Source organism: Notamacropus eugenii, chromosome 2 (assembly GCF_028372415.1).
Source record: "Notamacropus eugenii isolate mMacEug1 chromosome 2, mMacEug1.pri_v2, whole genome shotgun sequence".
NCBI classification, from domain to species: Eukaryota; Metazoa; Chordata; class Mammalia; order Diprotodontia; family Macropodidae; genus Notamacropus; species Notamacropus eugenii.
The window spans coordinates 465,697,564-465,712,693 of record NC_092873.1 but is presented as its reverse complement, the minus strand read 5'-3'; the positions used below and the strand labels follow the sequence as shown (position 1 = coordinate 465,712,693).

The following is a 15,130-nucleotide window of genomic DNA, read 5'->3' as shown; positions in this document are numbered from 1 at the left end:
AAATCATCTTCTATTACCCAGTGCCATGTCTAAAGAAATACATATACATATTTACATATGCAACCTTGAATATTTTTCATGTTTGTAACTTTATTTTAATATCCTGCTCTTTTTAAAAATAACAGTTCTGTCTTGAGTTAAAGAAATTATATTCTTTTGTTTCATCAACCCTTCATTTTTTCACTATCCCTCCCCCCTTCTGAGTATTTCTAAAAGAACAAAATAGAATATTACAAAGTTTAATGTTAAATTTCAATAAGTCACTCTTCTGCGATGCTGAGAAAGTGATGTTTTTGTTTGTTACTTGTTATACCTAAGCAGATCAGTCCAAAAAGAAGTCTTCTGTCAAAGTGTGGCTACTGGTATTGTTAGTCATTCTTGTTGCCCCCGGTATTTTCTACATGAATTGGACTTCAACCACAAGTGTAGAAACCACTGCTGTGCAGAAATTCCAGAACCAGATGAAAAGACTTATGAATAAGTACCGAAGTCAAGATGAAAAGTTATGGAAAAGGAGCCAGACATTCCTGGAGAAACACCTGAATAGCTCCCACCCTCGACCTCAACCCGCTATCTTGTTGCTGACTGCTGCCCAGGATGCTGAAGAAACACTCAGGTGTCTGAGTGAACAGATTGCAGATGCCTACTCCTCCTTCTATAGAGTTCGTGCAATCCGAATTAATGGGACTGGCAGATCCACCCAAAACAGTGACAGTGTCAAGCTGGAAGTAGATCAGAAACTGACCGATGGGTTCAGTAATGGCCAGAATGCAGCTGTGGTTCATCGTTTTGAATCACTTCCTGCAGGCTCCACTCTCATCTTCTACAAATACTGTGATCATGAAAATGCTGCCTTCAAAGACGTGGCTTTGATTCTTACAGTCCTACTGGAAGAAAAGACACTGGGAACTGATTTAGGCCTAAAGGAAGTTGAAGAGAAAGTGAGGGATTTCCTCAAGGCCAAGTTTACCAGTTCTGACACCCCTAACTCCTATAATCACATGGATTCAGACAAACTAAGTGGACTGTGGAGCCGTATCTCCCACCTAGTCTTACCTGTCCAGCCTGAAAATTCCCTGAAAAGTGGGGTGTGCTTATAACTGTGGGAGAGAAGGAACTATGCCTCACGTCCCAAGAACTTCTCAAACCCTCTCACCAGTAATAAGAATCAGAGCTCTTTTTGCAAGAACTATTTTCTTTTTAAAGGAAATTAAAGTTCTGTTGTAAACATAGGACAGTGACTGCAAAGCATTGTAAATGCTTTAAATTTCTTGGTCATCTTAATATGGTCTGTGATCCTGAAGAGGATCTTTTTCTTTGTTATATGCAGAACAGTGAAGAGTTAACTTAGAGTTGCAGTTTGTTTGCAGGTTCCACAGAGTTGTCTTTGAAACCTGGAGCAGAATCATTATAGGTTTGGTCTGATTAATGAATTCATAGACTCCTTTCCCGTCAGCTTTTCCAATTTTTTAGTTTAGCTATTATCTTCTGAAGCTTTCCTTGCCCTGCCCCTGCCCTCCCCACTTCTCACACCTGATGCTTAGTTGTTGGCCTCATGGGGCAGCTCCTCACACAGTACTATTCCTTTTCCCTTTCCTTTAGCACATTTTAGGTATGGATTTACCCTCTTAACTATTTCTTAGAATAACAAAAGCACTGAAAGTTTTCAAGGGTTGGGGAAATGGAGGGGGAAATCTTGCACAGTTAAATTTTAGCAATAAGTCATTGAGATTTGGATGATTGAGGTGTTCATAGCATCCTTATCAGCTCAGTTAATAATTTTGTCTTTCCTTTTTAGTATGGCCATCTCAAAGTGTTCTTCCCCTAAGAAATTTCTGATTCTGTAGTAAGATTTGGAAGGCGATGTATATCATGAGACCTAAGTTCACCCATCCTGCCTTTTGAAGGGTGGGCAAATTCTGGGTAGTTTATTCTGAACATATATGTTAAAGCTTTTGATTTTAAGAGAAATCTGAAATTGCAGGATCAGTAAATAATATTAACTTCTCTGTATATGTGTTTTATTCTGAGTCATTTAATGAAACTCTGTGAAGAATATGAAGATTTACTACGCATATAAGTTTATTTTGAGTGCCTCATGCCAAAAAGAAAATAAAATACCACAGATGAAGAATTTTTAAATGTATATTTAATGTACTTACATATTTCAGCTTTAACCTTCAATCTGTAATTTATAGTGTACTTGGATCTTAAGTTGCTGTAGTGTTTCATAGATTCTCATAATTATGGAGTGACCTAGGGATTTGGTTGGGTGTTTTTTGTTTGTGAAATTTGGAAAATCTTTATTCTCGTTTTCTTTCAGAGTGTTATTAGAACTAGACATTGTTTTCATAGTTGCCTTTGGGTGACCCATATTGGATAGTAAATGGATACTATCAAATTCAAGTCTTCTTTGATGAGGCCATCTACATTCATGAATCACATCCCTATTAAAATGACATGACAATCCAAAGTCATATTTTTTGAATCATTTTCCTAAAAAAATTCTCCCAACAAACAGGAAATGGTAGAAACATTGTCATTTTATACATACAAAAAGTATTGGGTGGGGAGGTAAATGTTTTTATTACATATTTTGCTGACCAAATAATTTTAAGTGATTAATATGCTACTTATTGTACCTTTTGGAAACATTAATTGTAGCAACTAATTTGTAAATGACTTTCAAAACTATTTTAGTAATTTAAATAAATTTACTTTTTTGGTTTTTATTCAAAGTGTGGTGTGAACTTAATGACAAGTACTTTCAACACATTCCTTGTTCTCCTCTGCCTGGCCTACCAGCTTTTCACCATATGTCATGTTCCATCTCCCATCTCTGTCCCTTTGCATGTGCTTCTCCATGTCTGAAATGCATTGTCTCCTCACCCTGGTCTCTCGAAGTCTTTAATGTCCTCCAAAGCACAACTCAGATGCCACCTTCTAAAGGAAGCTTTTCCTTATCTCCTTCTACGAGTTTGTTAGTCATATCTCCCTCTTGAATTTGCTGTGTATAATTATGTTTTTGCTTATCTGTGTGCCTATAATAATCCCTCAGTAGAATGTGAGCTGCTCGAGAGCAGGCCTGTTTCATTTGTTTCTTTGTATCCCGAGCACCCAGCAGCACTTTTACTAAGTAAGTGCTTAATGGATATTTGTTGAATTGAACTAAACAGTTTTTGAATCAGCTTGCTTATATTTAGAGTAATTTATTTTCTTGATTCTTGCTAAGAAACATTAAAGCTAAAAAAGTTGGATGTCTTTCCCAAAGATCATTCAGTTCAACAAATGCCAAGGGCCTGCTGTGTATGAGGACAAGAGATTTGGAAATATAGCAATCCCCTTTTAGCTGGATGCACCTTGGGAGACTTCATGGAAGAGGAGGTGACAACAAGGTTGGACCTTGAAAGGAGGATTTCTGTAGGCAGAGGATGTAGGGGGCATATTGACTTAGTAATAAGGTATTCACTTTATAATCCTCTTCAGGAAAAAGGAGGTAAAAAAATCCCTATAAGCATCTCTTCAGAGTTCTAATGCAAAGAATTGGTCAAATAATTTGATTGAGGAAAACAAGACGATTTATAACTTAGGAATTGTCACATACTACCATTCAGCTTTTGTTTACATAATTTTTGTATTTGTCATCTCTTGGGTAAGATGAGTTTAAAATGATCTCTGATCTTCAAAAGAGGCAAAATTTATTTCCTTCATTGAAAAGAAAGGTTAGTAACTTGTACAGGCCTCTTGAATGGGGCAAGAGCTAAAGCCCAAGATGCTTGATGGTATAGCATATCTTCTCAAAATGGGTTTCATGGTGGTAGTTAATTGTGCCAAGATTGGAATTAAATAAGGCAGAGTAATTATTCTTCTCAGAACTTCTCAGTGATGTTTTTTAGTGTGTGTGATAAAAGGAGATATGGCTATAAAGCAGACTTGATTTTTAATAAATAAATATACCAACCAGGAAGGTCTTAGAAAATAAAATTGGTAAATATTTATTATGCCTCTGTTAAGTGCAAAATTCTGTGCTTGGTACCTTGGGGAAATGTGTCTTTAAAAAAAGAAACTTAAAATCTAAACAGGGTGAACAAAGATATATGTACATATTTTTAATATAAACTATAATGTGAAAATTACAGCGTATTAAGAACCTGCTAATGTGCTAGGCACTGGAACACAAAATAAATGAAATTCACTGTACTGAAGGAGCATATTCTATCAAGGTAGTCAGTAATGACTAACATTTATGAAGTGCTGAAGGTTTGCAAAGTGCTTTACACAGTTGATACAACATGAGATATAGTAGATATTATTATCCCCATTTTACGGATGAGAAAAGAGCTTGAATAGTTAGAAGACTTAAAATTGCACAGCTAGTATCTTAAAATAGGATTTGAATTTAAGTGTCCCCTAATCCAGCAACAAACTGAATTCACCACACCATGTTGCCTCTTACATAAGCTACATAAGTATACACACATATACACACACACGTGCACACGCACGCACACACGCACACGTTGTTTAGTCATTTTCAATTATTTCCAGCTCCTTCAGACCCTAGTTGGGGTTTTGTTGGCAAAGATACTGAAGTAGTTTGCCATTTCTTTGATTATCTCATTTCACAGATGAGGATATTGAGGCAAACTGTTAAGTGACTTGCCCAGGGTCACGCAGCTAGTAAGCATCTGAAACCAGATTTAAAATCAGGTCTTCCTGACTCCAGGTCCTGCACTATATGCACTGTGCTACCTAGCTGCCCCTATATACACACACGCACATCTGTAATTTTTTTTTTTAGAAACCTGTGATTTCATTAGCATCAGAAACACTTTATGGAAAATCTCTCCGTGGATACACATCGGTAACACATCAGCAACTAACATTCTTGGATGGTTGCCTTGGATTTTCCAAGTGATTAAATGACTTGCCCAGGGTCACACAGCTAGTGTCAGGGCAGGACTTGGCACACGATAAATCTGATAAAAATCTATCCATGTGCATGTACATATGTAATGGTATTTTGGCCAATCGGGCCTTATAAGTAGGTAATGTAACAGTAATTATAACCAAAATATTCTTACTCAATAACCAAAGATCAGGAGTTTAAGAGTTAGAATTCATCACTACTCAACTAGAATTAATAGTAGTATTTCCATTTTCTTTATCTGAGCTTTCTCAGTTGAAAAATGAGAATTATTTGCCAAAGACCCTCAGTAAAAATCTTGGTGTCATCTACAAACCTAAAGAGAATACGCATCATCATCACTGTATTACATAATTTCAACTTCACAAAGACCAAAAGCATCAAAACAGACGCATGTTCCAGAAATCGCTTGACTTCCTGGTAAACACTTAGCCCTCTTCTGTATTAGAAATACAACAATTAGGGAGGTGGGAAGAGAAGAAGGGAGAGAGAATTAGAAACTCAAAGTTTTAAAAATGAATGTTAAAAATCGTTTTTACATGTAACAGGAAAATTTTTGAAATAAATATTTTTTTAAATATAATAATGTTATAGAAATATACCAAGAGCATGAAGACTAACTCAGCTCAACAGGTTATTTGGATGCCTATAATAAATCACTGCCCAACAAAAAAGGCTGAAAATTTAAAGAAGCAGGTGTTGTTTCCTGAGTTGGGAACCAGCTGGGACTACAGCATCTGGGAAATCCATGAGTCAGGAAGTACCAGGTCCTTGGGTAACAAATTCACTTGAAAGGCCCCATGACCCTTCGCTCCCTGTGGCTTCATGACTTCATCAGTGACTCATAGTGTTTGAATTTGATAATCTAGAAGGGCAGGACTTTTAAGAAAACTCAAGTGGCAGAAATATCACACCATGATAAGATTTTGAAAAGATTGTGCCTTGTGACATAAACTGGTATGTTCCAAAGGCCAAAAGTTTATCCTTCTCAAATATTTCTACTCCCTCAGGATAAAAGGTGGTTTGTATTTGTCAAGCCTGCTTAAGCCCAAGAGAAGGTGTATAGTGCATTAGTCCCAGGGTAATTCAACTCCCCAGTCCCTTAACTTTGCCTAAGTCTGCAACACTATATCACTGTTAAGTCACAAAAATCACTTTCCGTTTCTGAAAGGTCTTCAACTTCTTGCTTTCAACTGTTTCGGTTTTTAGGAGAGACTAACAGGGTAGACTACAGTTTAAATACTAAAAACTGATCATAGATTTAGTTCTAGGCATCTCTCTGCAATGATTCTTCATGGTTCTAAGGTTTAGTCTCTTCTTTTCTACTGCCATCAGGGTGGGCCCCCATTCTGAGTCTGCTCCTTCATTTAGATGCTCCCTGCCAAGATCATCTTCAGCTGTGTCCCACAGGAGGACATGGCCCTTCTCCTTGCCAAGCCCTCTGCCTGCAAAAGCAATCCCATTCCATCCTAACTTCTCCACCTAATTGCCCCCTCTGTCATCCACATTCTGTCTATTGGCTACTTCCCTATTGCATACAAACATGCCCAGGTCTCCCCATTCTCAAAGAAACCTTCATTTCATCCATCCCCACTAGATATTATATCCCATATCTCTCCTCCCTTTTGTGGTTCAACTCCTTGAAAAAGTAATCTACAATCAATGCCCTTGCTTTCTTTCCTCTCACTGTCTTATTAACTCTACATTCTGACTTCGGACCTCATCATTCAACTGAAACTGCTCTATCCAAAGTTACTAATGAACTCTTAATTGCCTAATTTAATGGCCTTTTCTCAGTCCTCATCCTTCTTGACCTCTGCGGCTTTTGACATTATCTTATCACCTTCTTTCTCCTTGATACTCTCTCCTCTTGAGGAGAGATGTTACTGTGATATTACTCCCCTGGACCTATCTGAACATTTTCTTCTCAGTGCAGACAACAATTCTTGGTGTCCCTTTCTATGCCAGGCACACTAATTTTTCTCTAGGGGTCTGTGTACCATAAGCTATCCTTTTGGAGGTTCAGGAACATTTGCCCTGGGTTTCTATATCAAAGAGCACCTGAAATTTCTCCAAGTGCATCCCTGCCATTACAAGATGGTCCAAATGGAGTTTCTAATTCATCCCTCACTAGGACAAGCAAATGGGGGCTCAAGCTGACAGAATCATCCTATTGTCCCACTGAGACACCCCTAAAACCTTTAAGGGAAGATGTAACTAGACCCTGGACCCTGTTAGTTCCAGTGAGAGCTGAGATGAGGACCCTCAGAACTTATAAAGGTTTACATGCCTTTCATGTTAGACAACCTGTCAGGACTAATCCTAATGCCCTAATGGGTTGTAATAGTCATGCTTAGGGGACCCAGCTTCTCAGTGTGAGTGGGCATTGAGATAGTAGCTCCAGAGCATTGCTGCAGATATGAAAACTCAGTGAAAATTAATTGATTAGAGGAGTTTATGGGTTTGGATTCTATGGTCTTTTTACCTTAAAAATTGTATCATTCCATGATTGATAAAGCTTAATAGAACTGTCCGCTATAGCTATCTGCCCTTATTTGAAAACCATTCAAACATCTTAAATGCCGGAATGTGACTTCTACAAAATAGAAAAAAAACAAAAAGCCACTTTTCAGGTTTTCTCGAAAGCAATCCACTTTCTACAAAAAAAAAAAAAATTCCAACTGGGCAAATAGACATGAGTGAAGCTAAGAACCATGCAGAACAGAAAAAAAGAATGTTTAAGTGAAGTGCCAGGCAAATCGGGAAGCTGAGCGTATTCCATTTCTCATGCAGTGTGAAGTCATACCTCAGATAACAAAATATTTCTGGTGCCTTTCATCTGAGGATTTCTAGGCACTTCACTGATATTATCTCATATTAAATGTTATTACTCACATTTTATAGGTGGATAAACTAAGATACTAAGAGATTAAAAGACTTGCCGAAGAAGATAGAATGAGTCAGTAGTCAAGCTGGAAATAATGTCATCCAGAATTTCAGGTTCCTTTGTCTATGACTTATTCATAAGGGGTACCTTCCCAAATTCATAAAATAGGAAAGGAAATCATTTACATGGATTTTCATAAACATGTTTTTTAAAAAAACTAATATATTCTACTATAATTAAATTTAGCACATCTATTTCCGATCACAATGGCTCCACATGAGAGGGAAGTAATTAGGGGAGTTAATTATTGAAGATGGAATCTCTTTCTTCAGGTTGTTTTAGTAAAATTGACTCAGAGATTCTGCTTGAGTTGTGATGGAATCTCATCATTTTGTCTTCGATGTTTCCAGTGCTTTTTTTTTCTGGGAGAAAAAAAGGTTAAGAGGTTGTCCCATACCTGGGACCCTTTACAGATTCTGACTGGATCCTGGAAATGTCATGAAACAAAGAGACATTCATATTCTGTACTTGCAAAGGATAGGAGGAAAAACCCTTACTTATTACTGCTTCAAGAAGTCTACTCAGCATTCCTCTTTAGTAAGGACTTTTTCATAGATCTTTTTTTTCATCCTGTCATGGAAAAACAAGTTTCCATATTCACTTAATGATACTGCTTGTTAAAAAAAAAAATCATGAGTAAACATATAGTTTAAATGATCTTTGCACCAGATTCTTGGGCTAATGTTAAACTGGAAAAACAGGATAAAAAAATGAAGTACTTGAGGTACCATATGTAATTAAATGTGAACTCTAAGTATATTTTTAGATGGAACATTCAAAAATGAATTCCTTCTTTGCTAAGGCCTGAGGAGAGGATTAAAGGTTTCTTTTTTAGCAGCCACTGACAGCAACAGGTCCTAAAGTAGTACAAGGAATTGTATATCCACATCTCTGGATAGACTCACCCTTTTCAGCACTCACCCTTTTCAAGCCTTTGATGTCATTGGGGGTAAATGCAGCATTCTTAATTTTAGATATGAAGGTATGGAAAAATTGATTTCCAGATGTTTTCTTTGTGGGAGCACAGACATTTCTTCTGTCATACTCTTTTCTTTTTCCCTCTCATGTACAAGGAGATGAATAGGCTGCAATGGAAGGAAGCCCAATAAACAGAAAGGCTCTTCTTCTAACACCACTAGCATCTTTTTCTACTACAAGCATGCCAATTACTAGCTTTTTTTTCTGGTCACTGCTCTTTTGCAGTGAAATCCACATACATGCTTACTTCCCTCCAGTGTTCTGTGTGTAAAATGCTGTGGGATAGACGCAATGTTGTGTGTGTGTGTGTGTGTGTGTGTATAAAAATAAATATAAAATCTTTATAAAATAAATATATATAAAATGAAATTGTGCATACATAGTTCCAATTCAATTCAACATAGATTAAAGAATCTAGCATAGCGATACAATGAGGTTCAAGTGAGATAGTGTGTGTGTGAGAGGGAGAGTGTGCTCCCCTACCCTGTTTCAATAATGAAGTCACAGAAAATCCAGAACGTAATCACAAGATGTTAAATGTAAGGGAAGGATGCTATAGCTCCATCCTGACCCCAACTTTAACCACAGACTCAGTCAACCAACCAACAGGCCTAGAATTTAATCACAAAGTGTAAAATAAATGGTAAAAAATTTCCCTTTAATGTACGAATAGGTCCTTGATCAATTTGAGAGATTTTAGGGCATTGGTCACTATTTTGAGGCAAATGAAGCAGCATAAGAAACATCTTGCAGTCCTTAAACAGTTTGCAAAACTTTGCAAAATTTAATGCACTATTTAAATATGTTATTATTATGAAGTGCCAAGACATGGTTTCTGACATAAAGGAGCTAACAACTTAGTAAGACAACATATATGAATATATATATGTATACAACCATACATACATATATGTATATTTTAGTCCTAACTACTATTTTTTCTGATTTTTTATTCTTTGCTACATGAGCTTGCTGGGAAGGAAAATGTGGATATATTTGCAAATGCAGGTGATAGAAACACAAAACATATCAATACAAAATTTTTAGTGCCTGATGCAAAATGCCAGCCGTATTCATATGTTAATAAGCTATGCCTTTGTTAGTGTGAGAGCACCAGGCAGATTGTGACCTGCCTATAATTCACCTCTTCCTGACTCCAAGTCCAGTCCTGTATTCACTATACCAAACTGCCTCTTTTTTTTCCTGAGAGCCGGGGATGGACCCTAGAGGTCACCCAGGCACTATCACTAGACTATCTGCTTCCACGAATAGAGACTGAGGCTTAGAGAGCTTGAGTGATTGGTCCAGGGGAACACAAGTTTTAAGTAGAAGCAGAGATTCACACTCAGGTCCTCTGACTCCCACATCATGACTCTTCCCACTGTGCCACACTCTCCTCAGGTGGGAAGGGATCTTTGAGATCGCCTACTTGGACTCCCTCTGAGATCCCTACTCTGACTACAGAGGAGTTTCACAAATTAGATTCATTTTTTTTAAATTACTGACCTGGGATTTCATCGGGATAGGTAACTCCTAGTGAGGGGGACTCCTACACTAATGCAAATTAACAATTGTGGTGCAATTTATAGTTTTAGAGAGTTGCCTGAGGCTCTGAGAGTTTAAGTGATTTGTCCTCCAGGCAGCACGTGTTAGAGGTAAAACCTGAACCCAGGTCTTCCCTATTCTAAGGCAGGCTCTCTATCTGCTTCCCCACAGCTGCCTCCTGTATAGTTCAATGTCGTTTGAATATCATCTGGTTTGTTAGAATGGTGTCTAGTTAGAATAAAATAATATTTATTTTGTGCAGACTTTTCAATTCATAGTCTGGCTCATACATAAAACCATACACATATTAAAAAATTGCACTTGGTTCTAAAACCAACCACATCTGCATTACTGCCTCATTCTTTGTCTGATTTTTAGCTACCGGCTCCCTTGTTACATTTCTGTTAGAGAATGCAGTTGGATTTGCAACTAAATGCTAGCCTGCTGTCATGCAACAGGTGGAGGCACCCAGGCTCAGAATTCCAGGAGCATTTTCAATAACTGATACGCCTCATTAAAACCTATGGGTCTTCTTTCAGAACTGGCACCCAGCTGCCTCTTTCTATTTTTAGAAGGGTAACACAGATCTCCTGCCAAGAATGGACAACTTCCCACAGCCTGTTGAAGCAGGGAAAGATCATCCTGCAAAATATGGCCCTGGTCTCATTACCCATGGCCCCTGGCAGATTCATTAAACATTTTTATTTCTTTAGAATTGCAGCTGTCTTGCTAAAAGATGTTCCATAACATATTGCATTTTTACCACTTGTTCACATAGACAGCCCTGAAACTTGTATGAACTCATTTTCTATAAAGCATTTGTTGATTATGTTATTTCTTGATTATGTTATCTAAAGGGGATGCCAGCAAGGAATCTCAGAATTAGATTTAGAATAGGGATAGAGATCATCAAGTCTAGTTTCCTCATTTTGCAGATAAGGAGACTGAGGCCCCAAAAGACTAGTCCACAGGTGGGGAACCTGCAGCCTCAAGGTCTTCAAGTGTGGCCCTTTGAATCCAAACTTCATAAAACAAATTCCCCTATTAAAAGGATTTGTTCCGTAAAACTTGGATTTAGTCAAAAGGCCACACCTGAGGACCTAGAAGGCCACATGTGGCCTCAAGACTACAGGTTTCCCCATCAGTGGTTAGTCACTTGCCCAAGATCACATAGGTAGTAAGGAGTAGAACTCCAACTCTGATGCAGGTTTTCTGACTCCAAATCATGCCTTCCCACTTCTTGAAGAAAAGGAGATGCTTTTTTTTCTTCACTGCTGATGATTAAATCGAACAAATCTTTAGAGAGACTTGTAAGCTCTACATGGAGACTGAATATAGGAGATTCTGATTTGGTTAATTTGACAGAAATACAAGTTTTCAAAGATATTTTCCTAACTAAGGTTTACAATAATTATCAGGAAACACCTGTAGGACTCTGTTTTTACTGATGTGGGTACTCCCTCCAGTGATGCATATAGCAACCCATGTGTCCCTTGTGTGCCACTCTTGTCCAAAATTTCTCATAGAATATCTATTATCACAGGCTGAGGATCTTCTTTTTACTCTCCTCATGGCCAGTTCATCTTTCTTTTCCAGTCATACACGTAGCTCTTTGATGACATCCTTTATGCCACTTCTTATAGGCAATTATTCATTTTTAATATGTCTGGTCTTGCTCATCTAATAATACATTTATCCATGACCCTTTAGGTGACCCTCAGGTTTAATTAAACACTCCAGTTTAGTTCCACAGAGAATATAGTATTCTCTATCTCAAAGTTAGATCGCATCACTGGAATGATACTACTAAAATGATAGGTCTTTGTTTCAGGGAGAAGCTTGTGGTCATAAAAACATGGAGCATTTTCTCAAGAGCAGTCTGCCTCACAGTGCTCCCTGTTCAATTCTGGGTCTAGCCCACTATGCACTTGCAACTTCTGTCCAAAATACATGTATTTTCTTATCAATGTAATGACCAATCACCACTCCAAAGGTCCAGTGAAGAAGGCAAGCTCAATGAAGTGCCCGTTCTATATCATCTCATAATCTAGATAAGAGACACTCTTTATCTGTTTGCTTGAATACTGTGTATACAGTCAAGGAAAATTCCTTGGAGTGGTTAGGAAGACTGTACAATGTTTTAGGGCTTGATGCAATCAATGAGTAAAGCAAAGGGAATAAACCTTTATAAAATACCTGCTATATGTCAGGTGCTACGTTAAGTACTTTTCCAAGTACTTTCTCATGTGATCCTTACAACAAGCCTAGGAGGTAGGTGCTATTATTATCCCCATTTTACAGATGAGGAAACCAACTCAAATAGAGATTAAATGACTTGCCCAGGGTCACACAGCTAGCAAGTATCTAAGGCCAGATTTGAACTTAGATCTTCCTGACTTCAGGCCCAGAGTTCTATCCACTGTGCCACTCGGTGCCTCATATCACCCCAGTGTCATCTATGAACAGGAATGTCTGATGAAGTAATAATTTTTAAAAATCCTTCACATGCTTAAATCGATGGTTCATTTATTAATACTTACCATTTGCCAAGCACTTACGCTAAGTGCTTTACATTATACTTTACAAATATTATCTCATTTGATCCTTACAGCAACTGTGGTAGGTAAGTGCAAATATTATCCTACTATACCTAATTTACAGATGAGGAAACTGAGACAAAAAGAGGTTAAGTGACTTGCCCAGGGTCACAGGGTTAATAAGTCTTTGAGGTCATATTTGAAATTTACTTCTTCCTGATTCCAAATCCAAGACTCTATCCACTGTGCTACCTAGTTGCCTACATATTATTGTTTGTAATGGCAAAAAGAAACTAATTGGGGGATGAGTAAATAGATTATGGTACATGGTACTATATGGAATGTGATTGTACCATCGGAAATGACCAAAGTGATAATTTTAGAGAAACCTGGGAAGAATTGTATGAACTGATACAGAATAAAGTGAGAGGAACCTGGAGCTTTTACACAATAATAACAACATTTTAAAGAGAAACAACTTTGAAAAACTTAAGAATTCTGATCAATTTAATGGTCAATCACCATTCCAAAGGACCAATGATGAACTAGGATAGGGGCTATATGAGTATCAAAAAGGAGATGTCATAAAGATAAAATTGACAAGACTTGGCAACTGACTGAATGTGGGGAATGAGGAAGAAGAAAAAGTTAAGGATGACTCAGAGATTGCAAACTTGGGTGACTGGAAGAGTGGTGATGACCTCAACAGAAATAGGGAAGTTTGAAGGAGGGATAGATTTTGGGAGAATATAATTAGTTCCATTTGGACATATTAAGTTTGAGATTCTGGATCATACAGGTGGTGATGTCCAGTAAGCAGTTGATGTTGCTTCAAAAAGTTCAGGAAAAGTCCAAAGTTCAGGAAAGAAATAAAGACTAGAGAGATAGATCTAAGAGTCATCCAAACAATAATGAAACCCATAGGGGCAGACAACTTAAAGCTTAAGGTTCTAGAAGACATTTGAGGGGAATAGGGAGTGGGACTGGTTTTGGTAAGAAATATCACCCCTTCTCTGAGATTGAAGCTATGAAACAAAGAATGGGAATGGTAGGGATGTTGAGGTATACATTAAAGTAGAAGAGGTAGTTGACATCAGATAGTTTCTGTTTTCATTAATGAAGGAAGCCAAGATCCTATCTGGAGAGGGAAGGAATGTTGAGGTGAAGTAGCTGATTAGGAGAATTTGAGGGTCAATAAAGGGAAGACTAAAAGGATTTCCATACATTAATGACAGATCAGGTGAGAATAAATAATATAAATTTGTAGTGAAACCAATCAACATGGTGATATACTTCCCTATTAACACTGAGCTGCATGAGAATAGAAATGAGAAGGTGGATGATGGGAATAACTCAAAATTCAGGTTTTGCAAGGTGTGTCTGGCAATAGGACATTGAGTGCAAGGGATTCAAGGGTAGAGGGTGGTATATAATTGATCAGGCTAACCACAGGGTCAAGATAGTGAAGGGTGGAAAGTCATACCACAGCAGGAATGACTGAGAACAAAGAAGGGATTTAGAAGTCTTTCCAAATTGATTTCACAGTATTCCCCCTCATAATGTTCAGGTAAAATTGATCTACTGATGTTTCATCTCCTTTCTTTGCATAGATTGTCCTCCAGGCTTAGAAAACATTTTATCCTCACTTTTGTCTCTGTTGATAACTAGCTTTTAAGGCTCAGCTTGGATGACACCTCCTACCCAAGACTTTTCCTGATCCTTCTACATATTAGTACTTCCCTTTTCCTGTTTTGCTCCCCTCCCCCAATACAATGTTTATACTGTACATATATATAAGTTTATATGTGTGTATATATGTATACACACATGCAGACACACATATCAACTTATCTGTGTTGTTTCCCTAAAGAAGAATATAAGCTTCTTGAGGACAAAGAATGTTTTCATTGTTTTCTTTGTATCCTTAGCATTTAGCATAATGTCTTGCATGTCTTTGCTCTTTGATTTACCTAATTGACTAATGGGATAGAATGTAGTCATCAAACAGGAGGAGGAAGATGAAAAGGAAGTGATCAAACCTTAGCTGTTATCAAGTGTGCCAAATGGGGCAGAAATGAGAGAGGTGGAGTAATCCAAGGAGAAGGAGTTCCAGGACAAGAGAATGGAGTGTGGGTATGGGAAAAGTCTCCATGCCAACATCTACCTTTGAACACACTCTGTCACTCTATTAGCAAT

The 15,130-nt window shown here is 37.7% G+C and overlaps 1 protein-coding gene across 7 annotated transcripts in view; it reads left to right on the top strand.

The window, feature by feature from the left end:
- The window catches only part of TOR1AIP1 (torsin 1A interacting protein 1), a 35,173-nt gene extending 32,441 nt beyond the window's left edge, over window positions 1-2,732 (top strand). For 4 of the 7 annotated variants that reach the window (XM_072648504.1, XM_072648503.1, XM_072648501.1 and 1 more), the window contains exon 11: window positions 319-2,732. In XM_072648504.1, the coding sequence (XP_072504605.1) occupies window positions 319-1,100 (782 nt within the window). In that variant the 3' untranslated portion in view covers window positions 1,101-2,732. The remainder of the gene's footprint in view (window positions 1-318) is intronic. The other 3 variants (XM_072648505.1, XM_072648502.1, XM_072648500.1) reach the window with 1 other exon arrangement.
- The last annotated feature ends 12,398 nt before the right edge of the window (window positions 2,733-15,130 follow it).